Consider the following 19,491-nt stretch of genomic DNA (forward strand, 5'->3'; position numbering starts at 1 on the left):
GAAGTAGAAAGAATATACTGATTATCTCCTGAAAGCAACCTTCAGAAGTCAAAAATCTAGATCTTCCAGGTCAAAGAAAAAATGTTGCAAACAGTCAGAAAGATAAATTCCAGTACTAAAGAGTAATAGTCAAGGCCACATAAATTAGCAGCTACTACCATCAAGGGAGAAGGGTACTTGGCATAAAATATTCTACGAAGCAATAGATATAGATATCACCTTTAATCCAGTAAAATTGAGAATAATTATAGAGGTGAAAAAAATGTTGTGAAATAGAAGTTTTCTAGGGCAGATAGGTGGCTCAGCGGATTGGCAGCCAGGCTGGGAGGGAGAAAAAGGTCTTCCAAGTATTTTTGATGAAAAGATTAGGGCTCTGTAGAAACACTGATATTCAAACACAGGAGTCAAGAGAAATATAAAAAAGGTGAACACAAATAAACAATCATAAGGGACTGAACTAGGACAAACTGCTTACATTTAAATATGAGATGACATATGTCCACTCTGAACCCTGGAAGTCATAGAGGAAGTCTAATTAGATAAGGTTTATGAGAGGTTCTATTATGTCTTTGGAGCTGCCCATACATTGGGGAAAAGCTGAACAAGTCATGGTACAGAAATATGATAGAATACTATTGTTTTGTAAGAAAAGACAAAAAGGAGTTTCAGAGACACCTGGAAGATATGTATGAATTAATGATGAATAAAGTGAACAGAAATCAGGAAAACATTAATTACAATGACAATGATATAATAAAAACAAATAAGTTTGAAAACCTTAGCAATTGATTAGTGTAATGATCAACCAGAATTCCAGAGGATATTTATAAAACATGCCACCTACCTAACAGAGGGTTGAAGGACTCAGACTGAGAATAAGATAATTATATATAATACAATTATAACATGCTCAATGCAAAAATGTGTTATTGCTTTACTATCTGTTTGCAATCTTTTTGTTTTTCTTTTATTCTCTATGAGAGAGTTGAGGAAGGTGGGGTAAAAAGGCAGTTATCTGCTGACTAACAAAACAAACATAAAATATATATAATTTAATTTAAAAGAAAAGGGGGGGGCGCCACATAACTATTCCAGCTCACAACTCAATCACACATCCCAAGGACTTTTGCTAGAGGCAGTCATTGTACTTATGTGCACAGAAGAAGTATGTTATGTGTACTTCCCATTTTGTCACACAGAATATTAAGAAGAGGCATTGTAATGGTTGAAATTTAATAAAACTCAATTTTTAAAGCTTAAAAAAACCCTAGAACATTAATAACTAAGTAGCAGAAAAAAGTTCTCATGTTACATGCTTATATGAAGATAAAAACTTATTATGGAGGCAGTTAGGTGGCTCTGTGGACAGAAAATAAGGCCTAGAGACGGGAGACCCTGAGTTCAAATCCAAATGACACTTCCTAGCTGTGTGACCCTGGGCAAGTCACTTAACCCCAACTGACTACCTCTTATCACTCTTCTGCCTTGGATCTGATACTTAGTATTAATTCTAAGACAGAATCAGTTAAAAAAAAAAAAAGCTTATTGTGGCCAATCTAAGTACTATAAGAGTTATTAATTCAAATCATCAAATATCTACTGGACCCTGACTAGGTGCTAAGCTGCAGGGATATAAAATAAATATTAGGCACATTTTACCCCCCTCAAGAAACATATAATAGGTATGTGAAATAACATAAGACAGAATGTGAATTAAATGCCAAAATTGATGGTAGAAACAACAATAAAGGTTAGGGAGAGTAAACTAGAATAGAATAGCAAAGGAAGATGTTATTCAAGAAAGTGAAACTTGAGCTGGGTCCCATGGAATGGTTAACATTTTCAGAGGGAGAAAGGATGGACTTCCAAACAATATGAAACAGCATGAACAAAAGACCAAGAGGATGGCATAAGGGTGATGTTTTGCAGAAGAATGGGGGGAAATGGCCTATTTGGAGAAAAAAGCTTGTGTTGGAGATTAGTGGATAGTAAGACTGGACTGAGTAGGCAGGGGCCATAATTGGAGAATACCAAATGCCAAACTGGGACAACTTGAACTTTACCCTGTGGGCAAACTACCAGTAGCAGTCCAAATCCCTACAACCTGTTTTTATAAGGCCTATACACCCTCACATTTTTAAGCAACATTTTAATTGGATTTTAAAATGTAAAAACCATTCTTAGCTCAGAGATGTACCAAAACATTGTCAGCAGCTGTATTTTGCTAAACCCATGCTACAGGCACTGAGAAATTACTGGGGGTTTTTGAGCAGTTGAGTGACATAATGAGAAGAGTATTTTTAAATTACTAATCTGGTGCTCATGTGAAGGACAAAACAGAGGACAAAAAGACTGGAGGCAGAAACTGTCAGGTGACTTTACTATAATAATCTATGAGAGAAATGTTGGAAATTCAGACTAAGATCCTGCTAGGAGGGAAGAAAATAAAAGAAACATTTAAATAGAAGAAAAGAGACAACTTGGTAACTAATCAAATATAAAGAATTTTCAAGAAAGGAAGATTCAAGGATAGCCCTTGAATAGAGAAAATGTTGATTCAATAGATAGAAATAGAGTACTAGGAGAAGAGCCAGTGTGAAGGGAAATGTGAAGGATGGAAGAGATGTTGAGTTGAATTCTGGGTATCTTGAATCTAAAGTGATAGCAATATGTGAAAGGAAATTGTCAAATATGAATGTGAAAGAACTGGTTACACAAATTTGATATCAGATTCATAGAATTATACAAACAGAGGTAATAACTGAAGTGCTGAAAATGGTTGTTTTCTGAGAGACTAGGTATAGAGAAAAAGGAAGAGAAAAGCAAAGACTAAGCAATTTATAAAAGTCAAAGAAGTTTATCATCCTAAATATAGAATCAGAAGAGACTATATAGGTTATCTTGTTTAACCCCTACCCCAACTTCTACCCCCCTTATTTTACAGAAGAAGAAATTGAGGCTCAGAAAGGAAAAGCAAAGTAACCAAAGTCACATAAGAGATAAAATGATAGAGATAGGATTCAATTCCAGGTTCTCTCTCATCCAGGTTTCTTTCTACTACTAAAAGCAAAATAAAGATAACCTAGAGTCCAGAAGCCTCAAAAAGAGTTTCAAAGAAAACAGAATGATCAGTACCCACATTGTCTCAAAAGTCAAGAAGAATAGGAGCTGAGAAAAGGAAAAAAGAAAAGAAAAAAGTTGTCAGCAAGGAGGACATTGGTAACCTCCAAGAGCAAAGTTTTAGTAGAGTGATTGAGTGGAGGGGAAAAAAAATTGGTACAAACACTGGCCATGACTAGCTCTATGAGGAAATACTATACTCACTGGTCACTACGGAAGTCCAGCATTCGTAGGTGATGGAGTGTGGAAGTAATGTCTTGAGGACAGATTCCAGTCAATTTGCTTAATTTTTTAATGCTGATTTGCTTGTCATTTTGGTGATAAAGGCACTCCAATATTACACTTTTCCAATAAGCCATGTAGGAAAGACGACCTAGATCAGATAATGGTTTCTCTGGAGACCCAGCTTGGCCTTCACGCTTTGACAACAAATAACCTAAGGAAAAAACAAAAGTCAAATTTGTAATCAGAGAGTTTAAAAAGGCTAGTTTATAAAAAAAAAATACTATACCTATATTAATCACCAATAGACACCAAGTTTAACATTGGGGATCATTTTAAATGTAAAATAGTTTAAGTATTGTTTAAAATATAGGATATCTGATTAAAAGACTACATTAACAAGAATTTTGATCTTATACTAGAACCAAACAATTTTCAAAATTCTACCCAGCCTTAAAATAACCTACATTGAATGAGCCATTAATGCCTGTTTTGCTGAGCAATGCATATGTTAGGACCACTAGATGGCAATAGTTACTTGTTTTAAATTATGAAATATGAAGAAAACTATTTCTGTATTCATGTAATATCTTCATCAAGGTTATATTGTCCCTATGAACTAAAGAGATGATAAATATTATTTCCATTTTATACATGGGAAAAATGAATTACCACTTAATGACATACCTTCTTAACTCACTGTTGGCCAAAGACAGTAAAAAGAGATTCTACTAACATATGCAGAGAGTGTAGGGGAAAGCATTAGTGGATTCAGAATCAAAGGATCATAGGTTTAGAGCTAGGAGATCATTTAGCCCAACTCTTCATTTTAAGATAAGGAAACTCCCAAAGAGATAACCTGATCTGCCCAATGTCACAAAGGTCATAAGTGGATTGAACCCAAGTTCTCTGAATGAAAACCTAGTTCTTTTTTCATTGGACTACACCTCTTCAATAAGCAGTACTGGGTTCAAATTCTGCCTCTGATAGCCATACAACTTTGAGCAAGCTAATCTCTCTGGATCTCTTTCTTTTTTCTGAGAAAGAGGTTAGACTAAGTGACCTCCATAGGCCCTTATAGTTCCAAATGTGATGAGTCTACATTGAAGTGACCATTCTCATACCAAGTTTGATGTCCTAGGGCTTCAGGACCACATCCTAAAAGGGCATATACTCAGAGATCATGGACTTGCCTCGAAAGGGCCCCAAAGGTCATCTAGTCCAACACCTTCTTTTTATACTGGAGAGGTCAGATGATGTGATCAAAGATAACAGGGAGATGAGGATCAAGAAGCAGGCTTTGAATCAAAGCCTTCTGATTCTGGAGTTAATGTTTATTACACTGTTCCCTATTATTTAATGATAAAACTAAGCAAAATATTAAGAGCAATGGTGAGAGAAGGATCTATGGTCTATATTTTCATAAATGATGAGAAAATCATTACTCCAAACCCTTTTGACTTTGCCACCAATGTCTAAACCAAATCTGAAAAGTGGTATTCCTAAATAAAAGTCTGGCTTAGACTCAAGATCCAACAGCAACTGTGTTGGAAACTCTATAGAAGACTTCATTAGAAATGGTTACTTCCATCTGCCTAGTTCTCTTTAGAGTAAAATTTTCATAAGCATATGTGTTACATGAGGTAAGATGGATAAACATTTTTAAAACTTTCTACTATTGACTTTTGACTTACACTGGCTGGCAAAAAATCTGGGCTTACTGTTAACACCATTATCATCACATGGATTTAGAACTTGTTTAGAAGTATGAATATGGAAATACTTTGAGATTTTTTTTTTTAATTTTCCCTAAGGAAAGGTCTCACACCAAAGGGTAGAGCACTTCCTGATGCTTAAATTTAGTACCTTCAATCTGCTAACAATCACAGAGATAAGAAAGAATAGGTATATCAATGATTTCTTGGGTTTTTCTTATATAGTCTATTTAGTTCTTTAGTTCTCTCATCTGCAAAATAAATAGGTTGGAGAACCAGATTATTGGCCAGGTCTAACATAATATGATTTAACAATTCTAGACAGATTTCTAAAACTACAGCTGTTTTACTGCCAACCTCAGTCCTGCAACCTAAAGCCATCATGGTCTCCATTTGTAGGTTGTTTCTTATACTACCAAAGCTACATTACTGACTTTCATCTGAATATCTTCTCTCCTCCTTTCTCCTGTTTGTTTCTAATCTTTATGAATATGCATTTCTTTAATCCTCAATTACACCAGATGTATCATTTCATTGTTATATATGATTACTAGTGTTACGACAAAAACACTACATAAATGTGCAATTAGGTTATCTAGGTCACCATCAGTATGGAATAACAATTTCTGAATACTTCTCTAAACTTGAAATGTTTTTCTTTCATAGTCAGTATAAAACTCACAGCAAACCTCTGCACATTTAACTATCACAACAAGTTGATGGAATTGTATTACCAAATTTAAGCTAAGTATTATATCTTCAAAATTAATATGGTTTTTTGTCATTAATTTGACATTTTAGTTTCTATGAATCACATTTTAAAACTTCATAGCTGACTAAGGTATAGTATATATTCTCAACATGCAGTAAAGCATTTTAACAACAAAAAGGCATGCCCGCATTTTCCAGGGCAATATGGGTAATGGAAATCACCAGCTGTATGAATCCTATATTTCTGCTACTGACACTAATTTCAGCACTTACATGATATAGTTTTGGTATCATATTACAAAAAATACATGAAATTGAGTTCTATTTGAACAATATCTACAATTCTTCATCTAAGGCATTTTTATAGGAAATACAAGGATCTGGCATAAGACGTTATTATTCTAAAGTAATTTGACCAAAAAGAAAAAGATTAGTAGTAATGTGTAAGGGATTCATTCCACACATGGACATGTCAAAAGGCACCAACAACCAATATAATTGTGTTTCATGATTGTCTTTAAAATAAAGAACCCCCACAAAGACAAGATGGATATGTTAATATGTTCTTACTGAAGTCAATGAGGAACCTGCCATAGCCCTTGCGCTGGTATTGAGGAAGAATCATTATACAGGAAACGTTATACTTCTGTTGGCAGTGCTTTTCCTAGTGGAAAAAAAAATAGAAGCTAAGTTTAAAAACAACCAGCTGGTAACATTGAGCAGCAGTGCTAATTATCATGAAACAAAGGCTAACAGTAAAAGCTAAAGTCTTCTGGGAATAGCAAAGAAAATCAAGAGAAAACACCCCACTGAGAAAAGACAAGACAATGTTAAGTCATTGCCATTACCATAAAGCAGTAATCCTAGGAAAATAAGAAGAAATAAAAATGCAACATCTAACACCTTCTGCAACTCAGAAATTATGTCACTGGCAAAGGTCAGTGAAGGAATTTCTTCAATTTCATAGAGATGCAAATGCTAAAAGACTTATATGCCATTCTGGAAATGAGAGGATCAGTGTATGTGGTTCAAAGGTCTATGATTTTCTATTCTAATACTACTCACTAATACTGTGATAACTAAAAGAGGCAGATAAACTCAACTTCATGTGTATCTAAGGAGTTGCAAATAAATCAAATTATATTTTAAATCATACTTGTGTTTAAAATCTTAGCAGAGAGAATCTTATGGTTAATTCTTCTATAAAACTGGTACTAACACCCTAATCAGTCTGTTTTGTGAACCAGGATTTTCAATCAGGTTTGCTTCAAGCAAGGGGCAAAGAAATGCTACAGCAAGACTAGAAAAATCAAGATACAGAGAAAACTTTTTAGTAAACCTTGCTTCTTTACTGAAGTGATTGTGGTAAGCTAAGACTTCATGAAGTACAAAGCTTACTAGCTTTGAAGGATCAAAACTACAGATCATAAAGAGATGGTAGAAACTAGAAATTCATTCATATAGAACATAGAGGGTAATGATTGTGTTTACTTCACAAGAAGTTCTATCTATCACCATCAAGGGAATAAAAAGTCATTTAAAAAACTTCCCCCTTGAGTGGTAACTGCAGTTCAGGTCCCTGAGAGAATACATTCTGTTCAATGTTACTAAGCAGCTCCATGCCCTGAGTTTCTGAATTCTTTCTATATGATATATAGGGCCTAAAACCCAGAGCATCCAAAGATCACAAGAGCCTTGATTATGTAACAGAAAAGCCTGGAAGAAACCATCTTCAAGTCTCCCATGTTGAATCCATAAATTTTCATTCATCCATACTCCTTGTCAAAACAATCCATAATACTTTCATTCTCAAGTTCTTACCTTAGAAAAGTAGCCAACAAGATGGCAGCCCTTGACATCATTCTGTGTCAATACATAGAAAAGAAATGGTTCCACATCATAATAGAGTGTCTTGTGGTCAAGAAAAAGCTTTGCCAATAGGCACAAATTTTGACAGTAAATTGTACTGACATTCCCATCAACCTAAAAAAAATGATATATTAGGTTAAAACATGGTACCATAGAAGCATTTCCTAGGAAAGCCATAGTATTAGGTGTAAGTATATGAGAAATCATAAGAAGTTATCACTGGGTTCTGGAGTGATTCCTTCCAGATGTTAAATTACAAGCCTTAGCCTGCATTAAGACAACTCCAAATGCAAAAATAAATAAACTGAACTTGGCAAAATAAAGTTTCCCTTACAAAACAATTCAGCTAACAAAAGTACTCTCTGAATGAATTTATGATTAACAAACTTCTTTAATACATTAAAAATATTGTTTCGGGGGCAGCTGGGTGGCTCAGTGGATTGAGAGTCAGGCCTGGAGATGGGAAGTCCTAGGTTCAAATCTGACCTCAGACACTTCCCAGCTGTGTGACCCTGGGCAAGTCACTTGACCCCCATTGCCTAACCCTTACCACTCTTCTGCCTTGGAGCCAATACACAGTATTGACTCTAAGACAGAAGGTAAAGGTTTAAAATATATATTGTTTCATTTACACACTTGTCCCTCACCTATCAAGAGAAAACAAAACTTTCCTGTAGAATGATACATCCTAATGGACAGGGATAATAAAAAATATCCTCCACTCTTGATGATTCTAACACCACTGTTAGAACTTTAAAAGGAGGAATGCTATGGGTCCTGTTGTTGTAGTAAGTATCCTAGAGGACAATTATCCAAGCAAGATCTCTCTTGGAACTGGGAAGTTGAAGCAGAGAATGTCTTATTGGTTTTGACATTCCCTTTTTCTTAAGAGCAACTAAGATTTGATCTCTCCCAGTGCCTCAAGGTATGATATCAGATAAATCAGCTATTGCTCTCCAAAATATAGTGTGCACACTTACCCTGACAATGCAGAAACAATTAATTGAGCTATGAAATTATATAAAGGATGGACTGGCAAAATTTGAAAGCTAAAATGATGAAAACTGTTTTTCCTCTAAAAGAGAGATCTACAAGATTCTTCTAGTTATTGTGTGAAATCTCATTCATTTATTCAAAATTTTGCCTAATCTTTAAAGGTGAAAACTGATGATGAATTTTTACACATAAATTCAAATTTTATTGGCTGTGGAGCAAAAATAGACTGACTAGTTTAAGCATGATAAAAATATATTACTAGAACTGTTTTAGCAATAGCAATTTCTTTATAAAAGAAAGCTATTCCCATTTCCTCGTCAACGTGTACTAATATAACTTTTGTTAACATACTACAGCAAGTTCTGTTTGAGAAATCCTGTCCATTGCCTGAATTCATAAATTCTTGTCTGTTTAGCATTCAAAATATGTTGTCCTGGGTAGGATGAGAATAAGAGAGTCCTAGGGATGAGTGAATACTTCCTCCAATGCAGAACAACATACTTATACTAAAAATCTTGAAAGAGTTGCCCTGGGGTGGGTGGGGTGGGAGGGGTTGAAAAATTAAGTGAATACACACACAATCAGTATTAGAGGTAGGAACTGAATATCAAAATGTTCCAAACTTGCCAGTCAGCCCCCAAAGCACTATGCCATGCTGCCTCACTAAGCAGCAGCCTTAATAAAAGGGAAAACTATAAATAACTGATAGAAATGTTGATAGGTTTTTAAATATTCTTTTAATATTTAATAGAGGGATCTAAGATTATACAGGTCTGGACCATGGGGTTAATACAAATAGTTAAGAAAAAGGGGAAAATACAAATAAATACAAATGCTTTGTGAAAAACCATGTCAAAAGTTTAAATACAATAAAATGAGACTGATTTTTCCCCAAATTCTTCAGACAGTGTGATAATCTTATTTCTGAAAGCTATGCTCAGAGCTTCCAATTTGACAGTACAATTTCATTTTAGAGTTTTTACCAGCTTTTGAATCAAATGAATTAAAAATAAGACTGGTCTTGAGAATAATTTCATTTGAAAGTCAGTAATAAAACAATTTGGAAGTAGGAAGACCTGGTTTCAAGTGTACTTTTCTACCAATGCAAATCTTCTTGTACTGTATAAAAAGTTCTAAAATTGACATCTGTGATAACATTTGTGCTTCTAAATTTAATTTATCGCTTCACCATACTTAACCTTCCAAAAGCATTAGGTACCAAGTTACATCTTGCTCTTAAGGAGTTTATAAATGAATGAGAATGAGTGGAGGACAGACAGATATGCAAATAAGTATAAAAGGAAAAGGGAGATGAATGCAAAAGAGTGGCTCAGGCAATGTAATTGGTATGAAAAAATCTAAAGGAGAAAAAAGTCAGAAAATTTTTATTTTAATGAATAGAGGAGTTCAGGGTTGTCAGGCAATTCACTTAACGTATGTCTGCCTCAGTTTCCTTATCTGTAAAATGGGATGATAATAATAATACCTATTTACCAAGGCTGTTGCAATGAAAATGAAATAATAGCTATAAAGTGCTTTGTGAACCTTAAAATGCTAATTAACATAATATAATATATAACATATATATTATATATTATATATATAACATAATATAATATAATAACATAACATAAATGTTAATTATGATGATTATAATGAAGAAGAACATAGAACTAGAAAGATAAAAGAGGTCAGACTATGGAGAGCCTGGATCACATGTTAATGTTTTATTCATATTTTAATGATTTTAGCCATCTAATATTTTTATTGTAGCAGGCAACAGAAAGTCACTGACATTTTGGGGCTTAGAAGAATGACATATTAGAATTACACTATCAAGAGTATTCAGGTAATCAGTTACAAAGGGCAGATTAAACTTAAAAGTATCAGTCAAGAAGAGCAGTTAAGAAGCTATTACAGGAGTCTAGATGAAAGGAAATGAGAGCCTGAATAAAGGGTGTTGCAATGGAGCTGATTTTAGAGGAGCATATGAAATATCATGTAAGTAGAATAAGCAGAACTTGACAACTAATTGGATTTTGAGATGATAAAGACAGAAGATTCAAGGACTGCAAGATTACATGCCTAAATGACTGAGAGAATGGTCAGACCACCATCAGAAACAGAAAAGGTTACAGAAAGGAATGGATTTTCTTTTGTTTTCTTTATTTTTTTAAGAGATGGCATGTGGCATAAGGAAACAATGATTTCATTCTAGATTTGATTAGTTTGAGGGCTCAGCAAAATATTCAAGTAGACATGTACAATAAGCAATTTAAAATGTAAAACAAGACATCTTGGAAGAGGATGGGAATGGATTAGTCTACCCAGAGGTGACTCCCGAAAGCATAAAACTGAGGAAGGTCACTGAAGGAGAAAATTTAGGAAGAGGAAAGTATCTGGACCACACCCATGTTTAAAGAGTGGGAGGATGGAGAGCCAGCAGTTAGAGGGGAAAGTCAGAGAGGTAAGAGAACCAGGAGAGCACAGTGCTCTAAAAGGTAAGAGAAGAGATGGTGACCTAGTATTAAATGATGCAGAGAGGCAGATCAGGATAGAGCAGCTGGTTGGCACAGTGGATAAGAGCACTGGACCTCGAGTCAGGAATACCTAAATTCAAAATCCAGCCTCTGACACTTTCTTATGATCCTAGAAAAGTTACTTAACCCTATGTCTCACTTTCTTCATTTATAAAATTAACTGGAAGAAATGGTAAAACACTGGTATCTTTGTGAAGAAAACTTCAAATGGGATCATGAAGAACTGGACATGACTAAAAATAACTAAATAATAGATGAGAATAGAAGAGGTCATTAGGGGCCTTGAAAAAGAAAATAATATAGTACTAGGGGTGGAAGCCAGATTTGAAGGAGTTAATAAGTGAGATAGTAGCAAGGAAGTAAAGGTTATACACATAATTTATTCTTTCTAAAAATCTAGTAGAGAAGGATATAGAATGATAGTTTAAGGGAGTAGCAGGGTCAAGGGAAGGGATTTTAAGATGTAAATTAAGAGGCAGGATACAATAATATAGAGTCAATTTCAAAGTCAAGAAAATCTTGGTTCAAGTCTTGCCTCTTACCCATATCAGCAATGTGATCCTGGACAAGTCACTTAAAACTCTCAGTGTTCTAAGCAACTCTCTGTGACTAGAAGATGATGAGAAGCTGCCAACCAATATCAGTAGTTTCCTCATCCAGGAATTCCCAATATTAACAAAATCACAGGTAGAATCCCCATCTCTACAGGCTAAATTAGGCTAGGCATATTTGTAAGCTGAGGGAAGAAAGAGAAATAAGAGGGAGGGGAAGAAGGAAAAGAAGAGAGAGAAGAGTAAGAGAGGGAGGGAGAAAAGGAGTGAGAAGAGAGGGAAGGAGAGATGGAAGGGTAAAGGAAGAAAGGTAAGAGGAGGCAAAGAGTGAGTGGAAGGGAGGAGAGAAAGAGAGAGAGAGGGACAATGAGAGAGAAGCAAGGTCAAATTAGAAATCAAGGCAGCACACTTAGGGTACAACTTCAGCAAAAAGAAGACTCACCACTTCCTCTGGACCCAAAGAGAAAGAAAAGATAAATTAGGACACTGAGTAGTTAGAATGAATACATGAGAACTCAGATTTCAAGTTAAGAGTCAATATTCTCAGTAAAGTAAGAGGTAATATCATCTGTAGAGTGTGAAGGAGGGGAGTGTACATTTTGGGACTTATGGGAAGGTGTGGAGAACTAACAGTGTTGGATATGATAAATATAAAAGTATTTTTAAAATGAGGAAAGTGATTGCAAATGCAGCAGTAAAGGATAGACTGATGATAAATAGCATACATTTGTGGTAAATTCAGCATAATTTGTGATATTCTTCAGCAGGCTACCTCAAATCAAAAACACAAAGAGAAGAGAACATGGAAGAAGCTACCCAGAGTCAAGGGTTCTTTATAATAGGACTGGTTGGAATAGTAAAGGATCAAAGGATTCAAAGGGGTGGGGAAGGAACAAGCATCTACTATGTGCAAAGCACTGTGCTATGCACTTTATGTTATTTCATTAGATCAGGGGTCCCCAAACTGTGGCCCCCTGAGGCCATTTATCTGGCCCCCACCACACTTCCAGAAGGGATACCTCTTTCATTGGTGATCAGTGAGAGGAGCTCTGCATCCTGTGCTCCTGGAGTACTGTATGTGGTGGCGCCACAAACCACAGTGTCGATCATGTATAGTACTACTTCTGGTGGCATAATCCTTTGCGTGTCGTCTTGTTCTGACGAGAACGAGGCACCATGCAAAGGATTATGTGGCTGCACAATGGAAGACATCAGCATGGTAAGCTGCAATCTGGGGGAGGGGATTCCACAGTGCTGCCAGGTATAGTGGTGGCGGTGATGGGCCTGTGCAAGTGTGACAGGCCCATCACAGCCAGCGCTGCAGCCTCTGCTATCCCAGACAGTGATATACAGATTTGTTCATAGTTTTTTTTGTTTTTTTTTTATATAGTCTGGCCCTCCAACAATCTGAGGGACAGTGAACTGGCCCCCTGTGTAAAAAGTTTGGGGACCCCTGAGGATTAGATTATTAAACTGGAAGATTACAAATATGAAGGGAGGCCAGATCAGTGTTGATAAACCAGAAAATACAGGAATTTGAAAAAATCAAAGGTCATAATGAAGGTCAGGGAAAGGTTTGAAAAAATTAAGAGAAGGGGGGGGGTTTAGAAAGATAAGAGACTTTGTTCAGAAAAGAGAAACACAGATTTTAGGATATTAAGGCTGAGTACTTTCAACTGATAGTGGGAGCTGAAATACACCCACTCGAGTGGGTGGCTGACATAAGAGTTAAGGAAGAAACCAAAGGAGTTAAAAATTTCAAGAAAGTGTGAAAATAATGTCATCAACATGGCCAGTCTCTCAGGATGATGACAGAGAAGATGAGATAAAGACTGTGAGCCATGTATTCAAGTCATAATGAAAAGCATGAGCATAATGGGAAACAGATTGATGAAAATGTCAAAGAGAAAGGGTAGTTATAATCAGCTAGAATAAATTTCAAAGGAGTTGTTGTTGAGTGACAGTAAAAGAGCAAAGGTATAGAACTGACAGTGAAAGAAGAAAAAGTATATACTTCTAGATAATCCCAATAAAATAAGAAGGTGGAAAACATTAAGTATTTAAAAAGCGAGCCAAAAAGTAGCTCAGGAGAAAGCCAGATTTCAGTCAGTAGAAGGTACATTGGGAATTATGCTCACATATCACATAGGAGAAGTAGAAGAAAAAGAAAAGGATAAGGATGCAGCATAGGCAGAAACTACTATCACACCATGTGCCTTGGCTGTTCTTTATCAGAATATTAAGAGGGGAAAAGAAAAAGGGAGAAAGAAAGAAATGGGAGAAGTAAGTGACAATCTCTAACCTTTGAGTGACTGGGGCAAGTTTTACAATCAACTAGCTGGTCAATACTAGCTTTCTGGGGAATCTTGCTCAAAGACTTTTCAATAGATTCATGTATTGATGAGGTGGAATTCACTCATGCAACAAGAATTTATTAAGTGCCTAATGTATACACAATACTAAAAGATGCTGCACTGTTTTACTCTAACCCAACTTATGTTCTCTTGTTTTTAAATTTCTATAGCACTTAGAGGCACTGCACAAGAGGGCTCTTAACATCTCACATTATTAACTAACTGCTCTCTATATATGTAACTATATGGCTTACTTGAGGGGAGAGAACATGTCTTCTATAGTACTCCTTTTTTAAATCGCCTAGTGATTGGCAGAGCGATGGACACAAGGTAGAGGTAGATGGTCAACAATATGTGTTGAACTAAACAGCAAGGGGACACACAGAAATACAATCATAATATCATAGACATAGTGCCTGTCATAATAACAGCATACAACCAGAAAAAGCACTAAGTACAGTTAATTAAAGACAATGAATGATGTCTAATGAGAGTTGTGGACTCCATTTTAAATATACTTGTATGCCTGAGTCCAATACAAGATTAACAGAGTTTTGTTCATTCTTCACAATGCTGTCTGCTGTCCTGTTTGATGACTTGGAGTATGTGTGCCACAAAAAAGAGCAATCAAGTTTCTAAAGACCTAAGAATAGCCAGGGTGCATAGCTGGAGAGTATTGGGAGAGGGGGAGGGAAACACTACAATTTAAAAATGAAATAGAAAACAACCACTAAAAACAGATACCTTACCTCAAAGACAGAGATATTATTCTTTCTGTAAATCTCATTAGCAGGAGGGTGGAACCAACCACATTTCTTCATGTGCTGCTGTAGAATAGTTCTACTTTTCATATACTTTAGACAAAATTCACAAAGGTACAACTTAGGCAGCCTGTAAATAAAGATGAAAAAATGGGGCTTTTGATTGATCTGGGCCATACTAAAAGATGATAACAAGTACTACACCTTATTTTTTATGGGGCTTTTAAACTTCCAAAAGCTTTTTTCTTGCCCCCCCCCTCCCCTGGATTGATTATCCCATCTGAGCTTTATAACTATCTTATATAAAGTAAGGACCAACATGTGTCATCCTCCCCATTTGAAAGATAAGGAAACTAAAGTCAAGAAAAATTAAATGGATTGGCTACAGTCTAAGAGCTATTTAATTAGTGGCAGAAGCAGAATTGGAACAAGTTTCTTAGTTCTGACTCTACCAGACCATGCTTTATATACAAAATTTTATCTAACAAGAGAATGACTAAGTCAGAACCAGCATGGTGTAATTGAAAAAGAATTCGACTTGGGAGTCAGAAGCCTGGGATTTGAGTCCAAGGTCCGACACTAAACAGTTCTTTGACCCTAGGCAAGTCATGTCACTTTCTAAGGCTCAGTTCCCTCATCTTGAAAATGTAGGAGTTAAATTAGATGATCCCTTAAATGTGCTCCTATGATGAGAGTGTTAAAGTATTTCATTCACATATTCCTAGCTATTATCTGATATTTATATAATTTTTATGTTTTAAGAACTTTAGAATGTTCCTAATGAAGGGCACATATGTTTTACAAAGCAAGAAATGCCAGAATTTGTGCAGCTGAGAGAGACCTTAAAGAACCATTTAGTCTATTCCTCTAATGTAAAAGATAAATAAGCTGAGGCACAAAGAGTGACTTGCCCAAGAAAACCAGGACCAGACCAGTTTTTCCAACTAAGCCAAGGCGCAAAAAAAAAAAAAAATCACCTGGTAGCCACCATTCTCCAAACTTAATCTGGTCTTCTGATGACAGATGTGCCATCTATTGTCAAGAACCATAATCAAAGTTCTTTCAGGGCTTGAACTTCGGTGGCATAGCCTTTGAGAACTTAAGTGTGTCAACTTCATACAAGATGAAACACTGGAATAAGGCTTTAATGGAGTTTTTAAAAGGAGAGCCTCCACAAATTTTGAATATAGTTAGTTTTACTCTAAAACTCAGGGTTTTTGTCACTTCTTTTCAACAGAAGAAAATGCAATTATATTTAAGAAATCATATAAAGTTAATATATAATCAAGAAAATAGTATACAATAAAATTTTTGTTTTTGAACTGATAGCTCAGACAGTACTATGCTGCACTGTTAATTTATATATACAATAAAATCTCATTAACTCAGAGTATGAAACTTCTGACCATGTATGAAGGGAATTTACCTTTTCACCATCTAAGAAAAAAAAGGACCTTGTTACATATATTAATAATATGAAAATAATAGTAAAAGAGATAGGAATGGGGGACTGGGTCTCTAATTTCATTGGCATAGAAAAGTCCCGAAAGAGGAAATGCTCTCTGTTAATGTAGGTTGAAACCTTCTCTGCAGTTTTTAGCCAAGAGAGTGAGCAGACTTAATTTGAGGGAGTGATTGGCCTATAAGCACCAAGAGGTTATGTGACTCATCCAGGGTCAAAGAGCCACAATGTGTTAGAGGCAGAACTTAAACTCATGTCTAAAAGTAAATATGTTAAGCATACTCACTAATAACAACAGTAAACTAACTTCAAGTAGCACAATAGAAAAAGACTTCAAATCTAAACTTCAATTTAAAACTTTGAATTAAAATGTGCTCATTATAAAAGACATTTTAAAAAATTTAGGTTTTCCTAATGCTCTTATACTTTCTTTGTTACCAATATTAATGTTCGTAAAATAAAATATTTTGTTATAAAACAGACATGCCATTATTTTATAATGACCTCTTCCTTTTAAGTATATGTTTTAAAAAGACAACAACTAACTCTTCTTGTTCCCAGGCTACTCTTTTACTACCTTAAATGATAGCTATTATTATCATTCTGCATCATTATAACCATCATGAATTATTGTTGAGTGCCTTCTGTGTCTTTAAATAATTTCCATCTTTCTTCATTAACTTCACATTGAATTATCTAAGACTTTTCAATATGAAAATCTCCAAACTGGCAATACTATTATATTTCCTTTTCCATGATGCTTTATTTATAGTCTACTTTTTTTTAAATCAGGCACTCACTTATAAATTTGAAAATAAATTGCTATGATTTGGCATTTCTGAGAAAGTACAACTTATATTTTCTAAAGTATCCCTTATTTCAGGCAAGTTAATATAGTTTCTATTATTTGTACAAACCTTATCAAAATCAAATTTTAAAATAACCTTTCAAATAACACTGATAAAACTGTGGAGCAGAACCAATTTCTTTTTTCTAAGCTATTTGGTTCTGTTTCCCTTGAATACTACCTGACTTTACTGCTTGGGCTCAGAGTGAGAGGACAAGATAAATAACATATCCCTTCCACACTACTTATATTCCTAACCCCAGCTGCTTAAAGGACCCATTCATAAATCTAGGTACCTAAAGTAGGCCAGTAGCTCTATTAACTGACTGATAAGTATCTTATAACTGTTAGACTGCTTTGCAGAACAGTTGGAGTTTCAAATAAGTTTCTCTCAAAAGGAAGAGTGAAATCTATAAAGCCTAGACAATATAAAAGGAATGATATCCTCATGATGGCTATTGAAATGGATGAAACATACCTTTTATTTTTCCACTCTATCTCTATTCACCTATAGTAAAATCTCAACGTACAATTTAACTCAACTAATCTTAAAGGCTCAGAAGTAATTCCCAAGAGGTGATTTCACTTCTTCAGCTTAAATGTTGCAACCCAGTGAAAAGCAAATGTTTTTTCTCTAAGTCACTATTAGAAACTAAAACTACATTGTTTGTGTGGTGAATTAAAAGTGATTGGACTAAATATGTTGTCTAAATTTTTAGAAAGTTAATTCTCAATTTTAATAGCAGCTACTTACTTCATTCTAACTACAAAATCATGAGGGAAAAATAAAATTTACTTCCTAAGCTGTGTAATAGATTTTATCTTCTTTTAAAAGCTTCAGTGACAATCCAAATCCAAAAGTCAATTCATTATTACTGGTTCACAAAATTTGTACTACTAAAGGTAGTTCTTAAAATTTACAAACTTAACAACATAAAACACTCTTTCTAACTCGTTCCTTTTATCCCAACTCTTTTTCCCTATAGGTCCCATGAGCTGCCATACCAAAGCTTCAAAAAACAGCTAAGTTCACAGTAGAGATTTTTGATATCTTACTGGTCTACAGTAATATTTGGGTTTGAAAACACTTCAAGGTTAATGACCATCCTCTGATTCCTGGGTTACATATGTGTATTACAAGTACTTTCTGAAAGTTGTAAAATTATTTAGTTTAGTGAATTAACTTGCATAATTAAAAGTAATGTTTTTAAACTAGTTCAAATCAAGATAATGTAAAATTTCTAGCACCAATTGAAAGAAAAAAGCAGAAAGATGAACAAATGGGAAGGAGGGAAAGAGGTTGGGGAAAGGTTTTATTTACTCTTCTTTACTAAAGACTGCTAGACTCTATCTAATCAAACTAAAAGATTTCAATTATTATATATATATATATATATAAATAAAAGGAGATAGTAGTAGTATCATCTTATTTATTTCAGTTCCCATTAAAAATGTGTTAAATCCTCATTTTTTAATAACCAATTTCAATGGCATGATACTGTTGGGCTAAAGAGAATTGTCTTATAAACTTCTAATAAAAAGATTTTTAGTATTAGCATATGTAACTTCAGTTTTCTTACTAGAAAAACCACTATACAAAAACATTAGGTAACATGTAATACTAAAGTTTCTGCTTCTGAACAGTCAAATCCTAACAGCTTCTATAATTTGTGTGAGGAAAGATTTAAGTTTGACTATTTCAAGCTCTATGGAGAAACACTGACTCACTTTTTAAGATATGTAGATTAGCTTTTGCTGAACTACTGGGATGTTAGCTCTAAGGGGGTCCCAATGCTAGTTCACTATGATGAATTTTTATCTTGAGAAACAAAGATGGTCTTTGTAGCTATTAAGACTGATGGAAATAGTGCTTCTTTTAATTGTTAAGTGGCTAATGGAATTTTTTCCAGGAAGGGTTCTTATCCTAGTATCAATGTAAGAAGGTGGGATGGTTACTATTTGCTCTACTATTACTCAATCTCCCATTCAGCATAACTCCTGAATTGATGAGCATTTCCACTTGGATATCACCTAGCCAGCTACTCATCAAGTCCAAAGTGCATCTTATCTTTCCATCAAAACTTCTCCCTTCTTCGCTTTTCTTTATTTCTCTTGAGGCACTACCAGCCTGCTGGCCCAGTTACACATCTCAGAATCAGCCTCAACCCTTCCTTTTACCTCACTTCCAATATCTAATTAGTTGTCTAAACCTTGTCAATCCTATATCTTACAGTTTTTGTATGTTCATTCCCTTTTCTACATTCCCAAAGCTATCATCCTAAATCACATCATCATCTCTTCTCTCTTGTACTATTTCAACAGCCTCCTAATTGGACTCCACAC

The 19,491-nt window shown here is 34.9% G+C and overlaps 1 protein-coding gene across 7 annotated transcripts in view; it reads right to left on the reverse strand.

Annotated features, from left to right (window-relative positions):
• Positions 1 to 19,491, reverse strand: part of KAT6A (lysine acetyltransferase 6A) — a 153,170-nt gene that overhangs the window by 18,172 nt on the left and 115,507 nt on the right. For all 7 annotated transcript variants that reach the window (XM_056813593.1, XM_056813590.1, XM_056813595.1 and 4 more), the window contains 4 exons: positions 14,828 to 14,969; positions 7,590 to 7,751; positions 6,339 to 6,432; positions 3,325 to 3,556 (listed from right to left, as the gene is read on the reverse strand). In XM_056813593.1, the coding sequence (XP_056669571.1) occupies positions 3,325 to 3,556; positions 6,339 to 6,432; positions 7,590 to 7,751; positions 14,828 to 14,969 (630 nt within the window). The remainder of the gene's footprint in view (positions 1 to 3,324; positions 3,557 to 6,338; positions 6,433 to 7,589; positions 7,752 to 14,827; positions 14,970 to 19,491) is intronic.

The sequence above is a fragment of the Monodelphis domestica genome, chromosome 1, assembly GCF_027887165.1.
Source record: "Monodelphis domestica isolate mMonDom1 chromosome 1, mMonDom1.pri, whole genome shotgun sequence".
Taxonomy (NCBI): domain Eukaryota; kingdom Metazoa; phylum Chordata; class Mammalia; order Didelphimorphia; family Didelphidae; genus Monodelphis; species Monodelphis domestica.